The sequence below is a fragment of the Trifolium pratense genome, linkage group LG7 (genome assembly GCF_020283565.1).
Source record: "Trifolium pratense cultivar HEN17-A07 linkage group LG7, ARS_RC_1.1, whole genome shotgun sequence".
NCBI lineage: Eukaryota > Viridiplantae > Streptophyta > Magnoliopsida > Fabales > Fabaceae > Trifolium > Trifolium pratense.
The window spans coordinates 30905769-30922085 of record NC_060065.1 but is presented as its reverse complement, the minus strand read 5'-3'; the positions used below and the strand labels follow the sequence as shown (position 1 = coordinate 30922085).

At 32.8% G+C, this 16317-nt stretch overlaps 2 protein-coding genes across 3 annotated transcripts; both read left to right on the top strand.

The window, feature by feature from the left end:
• Positions 1 to 685: 685 nt before the first annotated feature.
• LOC123897358 (obg-like ATPase 1) lies at positions 686 to 7361 on the top strand. The gene is made up of 12 exons (XM_045947962.1): positions 686 to 909; positions 1780 to 1947; positions 2102 to 2225; positions 2326 to 2417; positions 2761 to 2859; positions 3142 to 3255; positions 3946 to 4010; positions 4328 to 4444; positions 5420 to 5495; positions 6237 to 6329; positions 6752 to 6802; positions 6971 to 7361. The coding sequence occupies exons 1-12, from the start codon at positions 823 to 825 to the stop codon at positions 7067 to 7069; spliced, it is 1185 nt and encodes a 394-aa protein (XP_045803918.1). The 5' UTR covers positions 686 to 822; the 3' UTR covers positions 7070 to 7361.
• A 3544-nt stretch (positions 7362 to 10905) lies between these two features.
• On the top strand, positions 10906 to 15727 carry LOC123897419 (LRR receptor-like serine/threonine-protein kinase GHR1). Of its 2 annotated transcripts, none has more exons than XM_045948055.1 (4): positions 10906 to 11092; positions 11547 to 12808; positions 12886 to 14436; positions 14893 to 15727. In XM_045948055.1, exons 2-4 carry the CDS (start codon positions 11752 to 11754, stop codon positions 15474 to 15476), a joined length of 3192 nt encoding a protein of 1063 aa, XP_045804011.1. In that variant the 5' UTR covers positions 10906 to 11092; positions 11547 to 11751; the 3' UTR covers positions 15477 to 15727. The 2 variants fall into 2 exon arrangements, with proteins under 2 accessions (XP_045804011.1, XP_045804010.1); XM_045948054.1 differs by having other exon boundaries at positions 10923 to 11194.
• Positions 15728 to 16317: the final 590 nt, after the last annotated feature.

Sequence of the window (16317 nt, the reverse complement as noted above, 5' to 3'; positions counted from 1 at the left end):
CTTAGTCCGAGCCTCGATGGAATGATGATTCAATAACCCCCCTAAAAATTTCTGATTTTCCTTCAAAATTTAGGTTTCATTATGTAAGTCACAAACACACAAAAGAATCATAGACAATAACACAGTGTTCTTATCCCTCACTCACTTCAATTATAGACTTAATTGGTGAAATATTTAGGTGGTCACAAAAATTTGGTAATCTATTTAGTCAGCACACATGTTTATAAAACATAGAAAGAGAAAATAATTAAATAATATATATATTTTTGAAATAATTAATTGATATAATTTTATGTAAGTGTGATCAAATGAAGTGACCAAACACTTGTGATCATATATAAATATTTTTCATTTTGCTTGATCGTTTAAATGCTTTCAAGTACTGTTTCAAAAAAAAAATGCTTTCAAGTACAACAAACCCATCCAAGAGCCCCACCATTAAAAATGTAATATCTTACTTAGATACATTAATATTTTTTTTTATAAAAAAGTATTAATTTTAAAAAGATTATTTTTTGATAAAATTTAAACCCCTCCTAATCGTAGTTACGGAAAATCAAACCGTCATTTTTTTTATCAAGTCATCGTCAATCATTACTAAACTATCTAACGAAGATTTTAAGACATGATGAAATATAATCTTACTCGATTTAAGATTTAATCAAGAAAATATATAAAATAAACCAAAAAAGTAAAATAAAATTACTAGTTTCCCTTTCCCTTCATACAAAGCACAAAACCCTACGACTTGGTTTCAGTCTTTCAGATTCTGTGAGTGACGCATTCATCCGATTCCGAAACTAACCTCTCTCCGCCGCAACAATGCCTCCTAAATCCGCCAAATCGAAGGAAGCTCCAGTTGAACGACCAATCCTTGGTCGATTCTCTTCTCACCTTAAGATTGGAATTGTATACTTTCTCTCTTGCTATCTCTTTGCAATCGCACAAATTTTCAATTTTGATGCTATTCTCAGTAACCCTTTTTCAATTGCAAAAATGGGCACTTCATTTATCAAATTTATTCCATGAATGTTTGATTCTATATAATAGTGTAGACAGTGTTTTTTGTGCACTTTAACTGAACTAGAAACATCCACTTGCTTTTTGTTTGTTTCAGTATTTGATTTTGTGAAATAGTAATTTCATTTTGTCTGAAAATGATTATAGAACTGTTTGAATAGGTTTATTGAGCTTATAGGCCTGTTTGGATAAACAGCTTATTTGCAGCTTATAGCATAATAAGCGCTTATGTATAAACTTACATAAGCTATTTTTATGGAATCAAATAAAATAAAATAGAATTGTTTTTGTATATGTTATAAGCTGTTTTCATAAGCTATCTCGGAGAACTTATAAAAATAAGCTTAAAAAAGTTTATGAAAAATGTCATAAGCTGTTTTTATAAATTCTTCCAAACAGTCTCACAAAACTTTTGCCAGTAGTTAAGCTCAAATAAGCCAATCCAAAGAGGCCTTATATAGTGGCATAAGCACTTGTGACTGTGAGACTGTTTCAGGTAGCTTATGAAAACATCTTATGGAAATGGCTTATGACATGTCTGTAAGCTTTTTTCAGCTTATTTCCATAAGCTTTCAAGAATAGCTTATACAAAAACAATTTGACTTTCTTTTGTAATTGTTATTGAATTGCTTATACATAAGCACTTATATGATAAATGCTAGTATTGTATAAGTGCCTGATTAAGCTGTTTATTCAAACAGGGCCTTTGTATTTTAATTTTTTTCGTTTAATGTTAGTTATTGTTACTCTCTTGTTCAGGTTGGTTTACCAAATGTTGGAAAGTCTACCCTTTTCAATACACTCACCAAGATGGCAATACCTGCTGAGAACTTCCCTTTTTGCACCATTGAGCCTAATGAGGCTAGGGTAAATGTCCCTGATGAGCGTTTTGAATGGCTTTGCCAATTGTTCAAGCCAAAAAGTGAGGTTTGTAATGTCACTCATACCATTGTTGGCAAATCTCTTTTGATAATATATTAATATACATTCATGCTGTTACTTACTTTTAGTTGTCTACTATTTGATGGATAAGTGTGTTATGTATTGTATCCTGATGTTTTTGTTGGATCCATAAATACAGGTCTCAGCTTTCTTAGAAATCCATGACATAGCTGGATTGGTTCGAGGTGCTCATCAGGGGCAAGGGTTGGGAAACAGTTTTTTATCTCACATCCGGGCTGTAGATGGCATTTTCCACGTTCTACGTAAGATGATGCATGCTTTTATTTCCATACAACCGTTGCATCATGGTGTTATGATATTGTCATATGGAGTTATTAACCTATAGTCGTTGCTGTTCGTTAGGTGCATTTGAGGATCCAGATATTATCCATGTAGATGATACTGTTGACCCTGTGAGGGATTTAGAGGTTATTACTGAAGAGTTACGGCTGAAGGTATGATTAATTGAAACCTTTTCTTTTTCATAAAAGCGGCTTTTGGGCCAACCATTATTGTTGTTTGATGAAACATCAATTTTTATTGATTGGTCTTTTAAGGGGCTTTCTTAACAGACATGTGGGGGGATGAATATCTTTTCTCCATTGATTTTCTCTCTCTTTAATATCTGACTGTGCGTGTTTTAATGCCAAGGAGGATCCCTTCACTCCAAATTCATTTTCATTTCTTTTAGTTTTGATGAATTTTTTATTTTATCAAAATTTAAAGGTCATACCTTTTCAATTGAATTTCTTGTACACTTCAATATAACTGCTAATTCTAACGTGCATAACATCACAGGATATTGAATTCATGCAAAACAAGTTAGAAGATCTTGAAAAGAGCATGAAGAGGAGCAATGACAAGCAATTGAAAATTGAGCTTGAATGCTGTCAAAAGGTTTGACTTTAGCTTCTGAGCATTAAAATGGAAGTAGTTGCTTGCAGCAATATTCTCAAATTTGAATGGATGAAACTAAAGATTTGAGGTTGAAATATGATTTAGATAGTCAAATTCAATTACTGTCATTGGATGACTTATATTAGCGCATAAAAAAGCATGGAAATTGTATCTGATTTTTATTTTTATTTTTTTAATGTTATGCATTGCATTCTCTCAAGTTCGATTCTATCACTTAAATGTAATGTGACATTCCTTTTCTCTTCTCACATCTTCATTCAGGTCAAGGCATTCATTGAGGAGGGAAAAGATGTACGCCTAGGGGATTGGAAAGCTGCCGAGGTCGAGATTTTGAATTCCTTCCAGTTGCTTACTGCCAAGCCTGTTGTATACTTGGTAACATATTTCACTTTTCTTTCTTACTTTTGCCTTTTTGTCTGTATTCGGTTTACATACGAGATTTGATGCGTGTCGGATATATGTTGGACAAAATATCTCAACATATGTTTATTCGCCCAAGGCCTAACAGTGTTTTTCTTAAACCTTATTATGACTTTGAGGTTTATATTACGAGGCATGAAAATGGAATCATGGTAGTATGTTAGTAACTGATATTTATCTTTTCTGTAACAAGGATTCACTGCTTGCTTTTTATTTTATCTTTGGACATTTAGAACCATATTCAATAAAACTATCAATGTGTATATGTGTTTGACTGTCTAATAGAAAATCATTTAGTAAATCATTTATGTATCTTATGAGGATACAAATTACCTGTAATCTATGTCTTTTCATACCTTACATTCTATCACCAATTGTTTTTGGGAATCAGCGATACTTGACAGTGCTGTATAATTTGGTATATTTCTAGATACATAATTAGATATGTGTCAAAGATGTCTCGTTTTTCTATGTTTGGAAAAAATTGGACACTATGGATATGGCTCAAAGTTGGCCAGATATGGCTCGGATAATTGATAATGTGATTACTAATCAAAGTCCATATTGTTAATTGTTTTGTGTTCTGTATTTCAGATCTGTTTATTTGAATTTTCCATCTCTTAATACTTAAAATTTTATTCACAGGTTAATATGACCGAAAGAGATTACCAAAGAAAAAAGAACAAGTTTCTTCCCAAAATTCATGCATGGTACGTAGTTATGTTTTTTTTTTTTTGTTTCCTGTCATTTTTTTCTTCTGTGAGCCATTTAGACCTTTTCTCATTCCTTGGCTACCTCTGTGTGAGCATCAAGGATGCTATAATTGTTTGCAAAGTATTTAAGTTATTTCTTTATATGAGCCACTAGAAGAAGAAAATTGTTACTAGTTGTCACATTTTATTGTTTCTTATGTAATATTGTTTACTGTGTCTAGTTTTTCTGTTTTTCCTTATAATTCTCTAAATATTTTTTGTTTTATAATGGCAAAAAATAAATTTAATTAACATTGCACACCTTTGTTCTTCAGGGTCCAGGAACATGGTGGTGGACAAATGATTCCTTTCAGCTGTGTCTTAGAGAAGAATCTTTCTGATATGCCTCCTGATGAGGCAGCTAAATATTGTGAAGCTAACAATGTTCAAAGGTTTGTTCAATGTATTTGTCTTGCTTCTATTAAATCTATGAATGTGAAGTTATTATGCAAATATATTTGTGGATTTGAATAGACTGAGGATTTACTTCTACATCAAACATTAAGATCATGAGTATATGTTGAAACTTTCATTTTCATTCATTTTATACATTCAAAACGTTTAAATTTTGAACAATAATAGACACTACCATATATGCATATTTTAGATAACCGACATGAACCAGTCATTCAGACTGGTCTAACAAGGAACCAAAGTACCGAACCCTAAACTGGTTTAGTCCTGTCAGTCAGGTAACTGGCAGTTCGGGAAACCGTGAACCGGTGCAAACCTGTTATTCTCCCAATAAACCAGTTTCATTGCTTAAAAATGATATTATTAATTAATGTTATGAATCAGGCACTGAGCTTATGCATGTGTTACCGCTGCTCAACTCACTAATAAAGCTATTAATATGCAACGGCTATTCTTTACTATATCCAAAATATATCATATTAATGTTTGTATTACTAATATTAGTTTTAACTAATAATTTTTACTTTTTATTCATTTATTAAATAACTCTTTGTTTTATTTTTTATGTTATAGGACATAATTTTATGGGTAAATAATTTGAAGTTTGTTGTATTATAATTACTGCTTTCACAGGTCTTATATCATCCAAAATTCATATTTCACTTGGTGGCCATTTCCATCCGAATTTGAAAGTTGCTTGTGTCTAAAATATCAGTAAAACCCAATATTCTTTATTTTAGTTGTGTGCATATGCACCATGTGTCTATGGTTTTGAGTGAGAAAAACACAATCCCCTTTTTAATCACAATTAAGATTACTGCATTAGTAGCTTATTCTCAATTACCAAATTAAGAATAAATGCCCCTTTTAATCACAATTTAAAATTACAAATTTAGAATAATTCTTCTGGTAATTGTATGCTACTATAATTAATATATCCTTCATTTTGACAGTGCTCTTCCCAAAATAATAAAGACTGGATTTTCAGCTATCAATCTCATTTACTTTTTCACAGCGGGACCTGATGAGGTAAATATGTGCATATCACCTTTCATACTGTTAGTTCTCTTTCAAATATTTATGAATATGCTTTGTGGTCTTGGTTTCATAGCCTTGCCAAACAATGTATGACCTTGGTAGTTTCTCCCATAGTTGTTAGAATCATATGATTCACATTTCGAAATCACAGTTCTATACTAGGAAATGGGACAACTATTTGAATCATACAATCAATGAATGAATCAGTGCGATTTTTATGATTGATAGGAATAGTGTGATTCAAATATTTGTTCTTTAGTTTACGTTTTGTCACCTATTTCTCATCAAAGATATGGTAAAGTCAAATACAATTAAATTATTGAATGAAAAGAAACTGAAGGGCCGGTATGAAATGCACATTTTTGTTAAGACCTCCCAACACCATGTTCTTTTGTTTTGATGTTTCCTTGTTGGGGCTTCATGGTGTTTCTTTTCTCTACCTATTCTGAGCCGATAATTGTTATTTCAGATGCTGTTTATTTATCTTCCAGTATAATGTCAGTTGCTTGCACCTATAGGTTGTTTTTTACAGACACTTCACTCTGCCATTCCACATAGGTTCTTTGTCTTTGTGTCTAGATGCTGTTCATTTTCTGTGTGTAGGATAGATAACTATGGTTTATGCAAGTGATTTGCTTGAACTATTTTTTCTGCGGTTTTTCCATGTCTAAGGTTACACGGCTTTTGGTGTCTTTCATCATATAATTTGTGGCTATGGTTTGCTTCTTTCAGGTTAAGTGCTGGCAAATTAGACGCCTAACAAAGGCTCCTCAAGCTGCAGGGGCTATCCATACTGATTTTGAAAAGGGATTTATTTGTGCTGAGGTTAGTTCATTAATCTTGGATATCTCGACTCTTGATCTTCGATATTCTCCCTCCTATTGGACTAAATTATTTAGCATTATTGGTTATACTATTAAATCATCTGCAAAGGCTTTATTGTCCATCATTTATTTATTTTTGATAAATAAGCAATAGGAATCCTTAGATTCTAGGATTGAATAACAAAAATGACATTCCATTCCTTCACGCCAAGATTTAGACAGATTTTCTTCATGATAATAATCAAGCTGTTTCACCCTTGTCCCTTGCAATATGAATTACTTATGGATAAGAATCTAATAGAAGCATTCTTTTTTGAAAAATGCTTTCTTATTCCATTACACAAATGGAATAAGAACTATATTGATTAACATGTTCATCATTTGCAACCACTGATCTGAGTGATTTACTAATGTCGTTTTTAGGTGATGAAATTTGAAGATCTAAAAGAACTTGGTACTGAGTCAGCTGTAAAGGTATGCACTTATTCTTTAGATATATTGGAGACAACATTTCAGGTCTAAAATCTTAGGTTAATTTTGGCTAATATTTGAAACATTTGTGTAAAATTTGTTTACATTGTTAGCATATACATTATTTTAGAGATCTAAGCATTTCTTGCTCTTTGTTGTATTGTCTGTTAGGCTGCTGGAAAATATAAACAGGAAGGGAAAACTTACGTGGTCCAAGACGGAGACATTATATTTTTCAAGTTCAACGTTTCCGGTGGAGGCAAGAAGTGAAACCAGAAATTCATCTTTACTACCAGTATCTTGGTTTGCATTGACTGTGATTCATGATGGCCACGCCTACCATGTCTGAGCATTTAGTAAGAGGTTTGAAGTGTAATTTTTGGACAATTTTCATGACGATGTACCTAGGTTAATTACTTCTAGTGGATTTTAACTTGGCCATTTCCGAAATTACAATTTGTTAAGTCTTATAGCAGTTTTGAATACAAAAATGTTGGAGAGTCGATGTCTATTGAGTTATTTTATTATGGATCAATCAATATATTGTTTGTTAGACAATAAATTTGATGTGAACTAGGAATTTGTTGGTTACTTATTCCTATTGAATTTCTCAAAAGAAAGAGTAGACTCTTTGACTATGTTATGTTTCTGTGTATGTGTAAAACATTTTTAAAATTCATAATTTGCTTTCAACGAGTTGAGTTTGATAGATTAAAATCGGAAATATGTTATCTGAACAAAACCACTCTGTTTGATTGAGTTGGTTGAGATTTAACCCAAATTACAAAAGAAAAACTGAATTAAACACTTAAGCTTAAGCCACTAGGTTTGGTCTAGTAGTGAGGAGTTTGGGTAGTATGCTAGAGTTTCTGGGTTTGATCCTCAACTTCATTGTAAGCCAAACACCTAAGCTTCGATTAATTGAGTCAACGCATCTCAACTGAATACCTTTTTTAAAAATCTTTCTATCGAATTGAATGCTCTCCTATTGCTTTTGTCCCAAATTGAGGGAAAAGCCTCTAGAATGATACCCTTCTAAAAAAAATAAGGGATTTTCTTTTGCTACCCTTCTCATTTTCTTGCGCACCCTACATATTTACAAAAATATTCTTGTTCGCTATTTAAGTAGCGGAACACCCTACCAGTTTTGTTTTTTTTTTTTTATAAAGTCCGCTATTTAAGTATCAGATGACACTTTTTTTAAAAAAAAAAAAACATTTTTATAACGTATGTTATTTAAGTAGTGAAATGGGATAAATGAAAACACGTAGGTTGCGCAAAAAATAGGTAGGATGACAGAAAAATTTCTCAATAAATAAACCTTTTCATGCTTCCTAAATAATATTTTTCCCCTTATATCATTCATATTCTTATATATCTTTCCATCATCTGAATTATGTTCATGTTTGGATTGACGTTGAGTATGACATCACAATTTCGTTTGTTAATAATGATTTACTTGAGGCCACCGTAATTTTATTGAACTCACCAATAATGCAAATATACATTGTGTTATACGAATTACAAGCTTATTTCATGTTCTTTTACATTGGAGGCGTTATATCCCATCCCCATCTGTTTTTTTTATTTTTTATTTTTTATTTATTTTAATGATAGATAATTGTATATTTTTTCATGAACTCGAAGTATTAGACATGTATATATATTGAATGAATTATTTTTTAGTGGCAAGGACAAATTTATATGATGAAACTCAATTTATTAGTAAAAAATATTACTCCACTAGTCTGAAATTTCACCTCACTAATACTATTATTCCAAATGCATTTTGCATTAAATACACCATAACAAACTGCCCTAAAGGTTTATAGGTGTTGATGATGATCTTAAGTTCTCACACACAAAAATAAACTTTTGGTGTTGGATTTAAATGCATCATGTGCATGATTATATGTACGAGTAGTTAAAATTTCCTATAAGCAATCTTTGTAGTCAAATTATCCATAATGAAGTGTACACGTTTATTAGTAAAATTTGGTGTCTACATGCATTTAATATAAGTTGCACTTCTTTAATTACGATAAATTTTTAATTGGATTCCATCGGTTGATGAATTTATTAAGATTAGTATTGAAATGTATTCTTGTCAATAATAGAAGTATAAACAATTATCTCTAATTATATATATTTAAGATAATTATAAATGAATGAAATGTATATATAGTACAGTAGTTGTTTGATTTCAAGACTCGAGAGAATCTAACATTCCAACAATTTTTGTTGTTGTATTAACTGCGAGGTAAGTAAAATCTGACAAAAAAATATTTTTATCGGGAATCGAATTTAAGTTCTTCGAAATAATTTGTTTTAAGGGGAACTTCTTAACCACTTAAGGATTATTCTATTTGAAATTGCGTATTTCTCTCGGTTGAGATTCAAACTTTAATCCGTCATATTGTGTGAACGGAACCCTCTTACTAAACCAAACCGCTCTTAATTCTTAGCTAACCACTCATACATTTTGAGAACACATCTCATATTTCGAAGATCTAATTCCTGTCATATTGCATTCAATACTATTGTGCTAAACTAAATTTGACAAAATTTGTATAAATTTCAGTATTGTTTGTTACTTTTTTTTTACCTAATAAAAAATGGAGAATGTTAACTTGTGCCCTTAAGGCACATGTTAAGGAAGTAAAAATAGAAATTATTAAATGCTAATTTGTGTATTTTAACTTTTGAAGCATTAAATTTCTTGTATCATTAAATGTTGAATTTCTATTTTGGTATATATTATCATGTGCCCTTAGGGCACATGTTAACAAAACCCATAAAAAATTTATTTATACAGTTTGTACTAATTACTAGTAGTACTAGTAGTATGTAAGACCACGTGTGAATGTGATTATTACAATGGTAGTAATATGTTGTACAAAGAAAGAAAGAAAAAGGACTATATAGTATATGAGATCATGAGTGAAAAGAGGAAACACTACTTTATGTGGCCATCAAATTTTCCCAATTTCTTTCATTTTGCTATCAATTTGTCTATTTAGCGGTTAGCTATTAGGCCATGTTTTTAGGGCAGGCCCTTGGCCCATGGGTCCCATCTCTTAACCCATCTCCATTATTCCATCACCAACTTCACCCCTAATGTGATTGTGTCTTTATTGATGAAACCAATAAAACCTAGTCAAAGAAGTAGTGTGGGACCCACATATCCTACGTGGCATTTATCTCACACATTCCAACCCTCAAAATCAAATCTTAAACCCCATTTGATAAAATCTTTTCACGTCCACTAGGACAGTGAAATATTATAGATTCCCTCTCACTTTTTTTGGCGGGTAAATCCCTAATTTTTTGCTGACAAAATTAAATTGTAATATAAAAATGAAAAGAAAAACCCCAAAGCTGATGGTAAAAAATAAAAAGCTTAATGGTTTTTGGGTTTTTTTTGGTAGTTAGACTAAAATTGCAAAGCCATTATAAACACAACAATAACAAGTGAAGGGGTCGAATTCGAATTTCAATCATACGTAAAATCTAATAATTTTGATTATTTTTACCATTTAAAGTAGGATTTGTGGACAAGTTTTTGACTCTTTTATTTTTAAAAAAAGAGAAATTTTATTTTTGTACATAATTTTCCTTTGTTTATGAATTTTATTCACTTATTTAATTTTTGAGTAATTTTTCAAATTGTGACATATTCATTTACAATATACCTGTGTTTATTAAACCACACTAAATGTAACTAAAAAATACCACAATAAACATTTATATCAAGTAAAATATACCTAGTTGTTGTTACATCATAAATAAATGTCACATCATTAAAAATTGAGGACAAAAAAATTGATTTTATCTTATCAAAATACATTTAATGATGTGAAAAAAAATACATTTAAGCCAAAATAAAAATATAATCTTTTTATTTTCCCGCTTTACCCTTTTTCCTTTGCCTCCATTGAAGAATGAATCCATTAAAAAAAACCTCAAAAGGATGAAATTCAAAGCTACTTTACTTTAAAAATGCTCTATTTTTTTTTTAAAATATAGGGTTTTTTGTTTTTAGGTCTAGCAATGTCACATGTATGCAAAAAGACACAAGCTAAAAAGGACAAAGGTATAGTCTTTTTAAGGTTCTGTTGTCACTAAGCATTAAAATAAATGATGGGTTTATTTACTGTTTTCAGAAAATTTCAATTAGTACTATTTTTTTAGGTTAGAAAAGTATCCCACTCCTTTTATAATCAAAGCTTTTTAATACCAAAAAAAAGCTTATGGGACCCTTTTTCTTTATTGCAGCATGGATGTCAAAATTTGGTATTCATTTCCCTTTTTTTTTTTCATGATAATGGTTGTAGTTGTTTGTAGCTACCATAATGTTCCTTTTGTGTATTGAGTTCTAAAGTTTGATACCTGAAGGTAATGATTTATGCTATAGTCTACATTGTACTAAAAAGAAGTGGTTTTTGTTAGAAAGATTGTGTTTTTATGTTTTCAGATCTCTGAAAAATTTACCCGTTTGTTTTTGTCTGGTTTTGTTTAGTGCATTTATGTTTTAGTTTACTATGTTTAGTTATGAATGTTGTTTCTGCTAAAACTGTATTACATTTGTACAATATATATGTTTTTTGTTTTTCAGGATAAGTTTTGTTGAAGCTTCTTGTTTCTATAATTTGGTAGTTGTTTAGCATTTTATCATGTATATGTCTGGTTCTTTGGTTTATAGTTTTTGTTGTAAAAATGATGTTTTTTTTTCTCCCTTTTCTTGCAGAAGATTAAGCTGTTTTGGTTTTGAAGAAGCTTTCTTTGGGTTCTGTAGGTCACTTGAGGACCTTACTATACTATATTGGTGCTACTGTTTTCATCAACAAGAACACAAAAAGAAGGGTATTTTGGAGATTTAATTTGTAGATGTTTGTTTGGTAGTGAAAGATAATAGTTAGTTGCTATCTTTTCGAGCTAGAAGAGCGAAAGCTATGAAGTCTTTTATCTTTTTAGTGTTATGTTTATCTTTCTTTACTATTATGGGGCAGCTTCCTTCACAGGACATTTTAGCATTGTTAGAATTTAAAAAATGCATCAAGCATGACCCTACTGGTTATGTCCTGAATTCGTGGAACGAGGAATCCATTGACTTCGATGGATGTCCATCTTCGTGGAATGGCGTTCTTTGTAACGGTGGTAATGTTGCTGGTGTTGTCCTTGATAACTTAGGTCTTTCGGCTGATTCCGACTTGAGTGTTTTTTCTAATCTCTCAAAGCTTGTGAAACTTTCCATGTCAAATAACTCAATATCCGGAAAATTACCTAACAATATTGCCGATTTCAAAAGCCTTGAATTTCTTGATATTTCCAATAACCTCTTTTCTTCGTCTATACCGGCTGGAATCGGTAAATTTGGTAGCTTGCAGAATCTGTCATTGGCTGGGAATAACTTTTCCGGCCCAATTCCGAATTCTATTTCGGAAATGTCTTCCATAAAATCTTTGGACTTTAGCCGTAACACCCTTTCTGGATCTCTTCCGTCGTCATTGACTAAGCTGAATAGTCTTGTATCTCTTAACTTGGCTCACAATGGCTTCACCGGAAAAATTCCGAAAGGTTTTGAGCTTATTTCCAGCCTTGATAAACTCGACTTGCATGGGAATATGTTCGATGGTCCTTTAGATGTTGAGTTTATGCTTTTATCAAGTGCTAGCTACATTGATTTAAGCGATAACATGCTGCTGAGTTCTGATTCTGGTAAATTTCTACCGGGAATAGCCGAAAGTATTAAGTATCTGAATCTTAGCCACAACCAGCTTACTGGTATATTGGTTAGTGGAGCTGAACAACCTCTTTTCCAAGACTTGAAGGTGTTGGATCTCAGCTATAACCAATTGAATGGAGAGTTACCTGGATTCGATTTTGTGTATGATCTTCAAATCCTTAAGCTTAGCAACAACAGATTTTCAGGTTTTATTCCTAATGGCTTACTTAAAGGCGATTCTTTGGTTTTAACTGACCTTGATTTGAGTGGCAACAATCTCTCAGGTAAATAATCTGTCTTATATACATGAGAGTTCTTCGCTTTGATTGATATTAATCTAATCGTGAAAATTTTCTTTCAGGGCCATTGAGTATGATTACATCGACAACACTTAACTTTCTTAATCTCTCGTCGAATGGTTTCACCGGTGATCTACCACTGCTTACCGGAAGTTGCGCTGTACTTGATCTGTCAAATAACAAATTTGAAGGAAACTTAACCAGGATGTTGAAATGGGGGAACATAGAACAACTCGATCTCAGTGGGAATCGTTTGGCAGGGAACATCCCTGAGGTAACTCCTCAGTTTTTGCGATTGAATTATTTGAATCTATCTAATAATCATCTCAGTGACTACCTTCCAAAAGTGTTAACACAGTATCCAAAGCTTAGAGTGCTTGATATCAGTTCCAACCAATTAAAAGGCTTTCTTCCAGCCGATTTTTTCACAATGCCGACATTACAAGAGCTCCATCTTGGAAATAATTTGATCAATGGTGGCATCAATTTATCGTCTTCCCTTGACCAATCTCATCTTCAAGTTCTTGATCTTTCCCACAACCAACTTGGTAGCTTTTTTCCTGACGAGTTTGGATCATTAACTAGCCTGAGAGTGCTCAACATTGCTGGAAATAACTTTGTTGGTTCTCTTCCAACCACTATTGCTGACATGAGTTCTCTAGACTCGTTGGATATATCGGATAATCGTTTCACTGGTCCACTTCCAAGTAACATGCCAAAGGGACTTACAGATTTCAATGCTTCAGAAAACGATCTATCTGGAGTTGTCCCCGAAATTCTTAGGAAGTTCCCTAGTTCTTCTTTCTTTCCTGGGAATGCTAAGTTACATTTTCCAAATAGTCCTCCTGGATCAACCGTTTCGGCGACTGATAGTTCCAAGGAGAAGAAATCTATGACCACAGTCGTTAAAGTAATAATTATAGTGTCATGTGTGGTTGCCCTCTTCATATTTATCTTACTTGCTGTCTTCATACATTACATACGTATGTCAAGATCTTCAACACAAGAATATGATGCGAGTAAGGATATCCGCGGTCGCCCCCAACCAGTTATCTCTGGACCTATTCGTCCGACAGAGAGAGGCGGTGCTTTGGTTGTATCAGCCGAGGATCTTGTGGCTTCACGTAAAGGATCACCATCAGAAATAATCAGCCCTGACGAAAAAACTGCAGCTGTAGCTGGATTCTCCCCATCAAAACACAGCCACTTTTCATGGTCACCTGAGTCTGGTGATTCATTGACTGCTGAAAATCTTTCGAGACTAGATACGAGGTCGCCGGATAGGTTGATTGGAGAGCTGCATTTTCTTGATGATACAACATCGTTGACGCCTGAGGAGCTATCGAGGGCACCGGCTGAAGTTTTGGGAAGAAGTAGTCATGGTACTTCTTACAAGGCAACTATGGATAATGGTTTGTTGTTGAGAGTGAAGTGGTTGAGAGAAGGAGTGGCAAAACAAAGGAAAGAGTTTGTTAAAGAGATAAGAAAGTTTGCAAACATTAGGCATCCAAATGTCGTCGGTTTGAAAGGTTATTATTGGGGTCCTACGCAGCACGAGAAGCTTATTCTTTCTGATTACATTTCACCAGGAAGTCTTGCAAGTTTTCTTTATGGTAATATCTTCACTTTCCTTCTTTCTATTATGACTATGGTTACATTTACTCAATTTGAATGTTAAATAAAGTGGTCTTAGGCTATGTTTGGCTTGGCTTATTTTGGTATTAAAATCTGCTTTAAAATTAAAAATAAGAGCTTTAGATAACATTTTTAGCTGAAAAGATATTTTTTTTTATGGAATTATAGAATTCGTGTTTTTAGCTGAATGTTAAGTCAGGCCAATGAGAGCCTTAGAAATATTTTTGGTTTCCAGGAGCTTTTGATTACAAGATTGTCAATTAAGCAAAAGTGCTTTATATTTGTGTATCTTGTGTGTGCATATAATAGTTGCAATGCATACCATATTTGTTTATGCTGCTAATAGATGTTTCAGAACTTGTCATCCAGTATATCTGTTATTATTGTCAAATATTTGAAGTTTGAAACATTTACCGATAAATTGTATTTCTCAGATCGACCGGGAAGAAACGGTCCACCATTAACATGGGCTCAGAGACTCAAAATAGCAGTTGATGTAGCACGTGGCCTGAACTATCTCCATTTTGACCGAGCTGTTCCTCACGGGAACCTTAAAGCTACAAATGTGTTGTTAGATACAGCTGATATGAATGCACGCGTTGCTGATTATTGTCTTCACCGACTTATGACTCAGGCTGGTACTATTGAACAGATTCTTGATGCTGGTGTTTTAGGTTATCGTGCGCCAGAGTTAGCTGCTTCCAAGAAACCAATGCCTTCCTTCAAGTCAGATGTCTATGCTTTCGGCGTGATACTTTTAGAACTTTTAACCGGAAGGTGTGCTGGTGATGTGATATCTGGTGAGGAAGGTGGTGCTGATCTTACGGATTGGTTAAGATTGCGAGTAGCAGAAGGTCGAGGCTCGGAATGTTTTGATGCTACTTTGATGTCAGAAATGGGAAATCCAGTTGTAGAAAAGGGAATGAAGGAGGTACTAGGAATAGCGATTCGATGTATCCGATCAGTTTCTGAAAGGCCTGGTATCAAGACTATATATGAAGATCTTTCTTCTATATAATTTGGTGGCTCGTGCTAACTACTTGAACTTTGACATGTCATGGGAATCATCAATGTCTCATTGGTATAATCTCATATTTGTTTAGAGCATGGCTTTTTAACATGTTTGTATTAACCATTTTTTTTTCTTGATGTAAATCACATACATGGCTAGTACATGATTGGATATGATGACCATTTAATTTTGTCTTAAAATGGGAATGTGTCATGAAATGAGTGGAATGGTTTAGCAGTTCTATTTTTGGTTCATTTAATTGTTTGCTACAAACCTGCAATTGTGAGAACATTAAGTGCATGTTTGGTTACACTTTAAATTTCAACCAAATTATGATGCTAGTGTTTTTGTCAAACTCATCTTGATTTTATTGCACTATAACTTCTGAGCAAACTCATGTGATTTTCATGAAGTTGAGTGCTACCAATGATTACAGCTAGAATGATACTAGTAGTACTATGAAAGCTATGGTTGACTGCAGATGTAACATTAGTCATGTAATCATTGTGGTTTATTAAATTGAGGTTTGGTTTGTGTTGACTGATGATTGATTAACTATTGGGTAAAATTATCTAAATTATTTGTTCAATACTAGTCCACAATGAATCAACTATCAAGTTAATCCAAAATAGATTTTACCTTATAAGTATTGGTTTAGCAACAATCAAATTAAACTTACACTCAGGATTATTATGATGATTGTTGGAGCCATTTGATAAAGGAAATCATACTCTATATATAGGTAACACATTACAAATTACTAGTAGACGGTGACAATCAACACTGCATCCTATAAAGCCTCAAACCAAGATTAATAATCCAGATGAGTGTGCATTATGTTCTAATA

Bases quoted from the DNA above. Each gene is read 5' to 3' on its own strand.
- LOC123897358 (XM_045947962.1), top strand. From the start codon at position 823: ATGCCTCCTAAATCCGCCAAATCGAAGGAAGCTCCAGTTGAACGACCA. The intron at 1,948-2,101 runs GTTTGTAATGTC...CCATAAATACAG, and splicing joins TGTTCAAGCCAAAAAGTGAG to GTCTCAGCTTTCTTAGAAAT. The intron at 6,803-6,970 runs GTATGCACTTAT...ATTGTCTGTTAG, and splicing joins GTACTGAGTCAGCTGTAAAG to GCTGCTGGAAAATATAAACA.
- LOC123897419 (XM_045948055.1), top strand. From the start codon at position 11,752: ATGAAGTCTTTTATCTTTTTAGTGTTATGTTTATCTTTCTTTACTATT. The intron at 12,809-12,885 runs GTAAATAATCTG...ATTTTCTTTCAG, and splicing joins GAGTGGCAACAATCTCTCAG to GGCCATTGAGTATGATTACA. The intron at 14,437-14,892 runs GTAATATCTTCA...TGTATTTCTCAG, and splicing joins TCTTGCAAGTTTTCTTTATG to ATCGACCGGGAAGAAACGGT.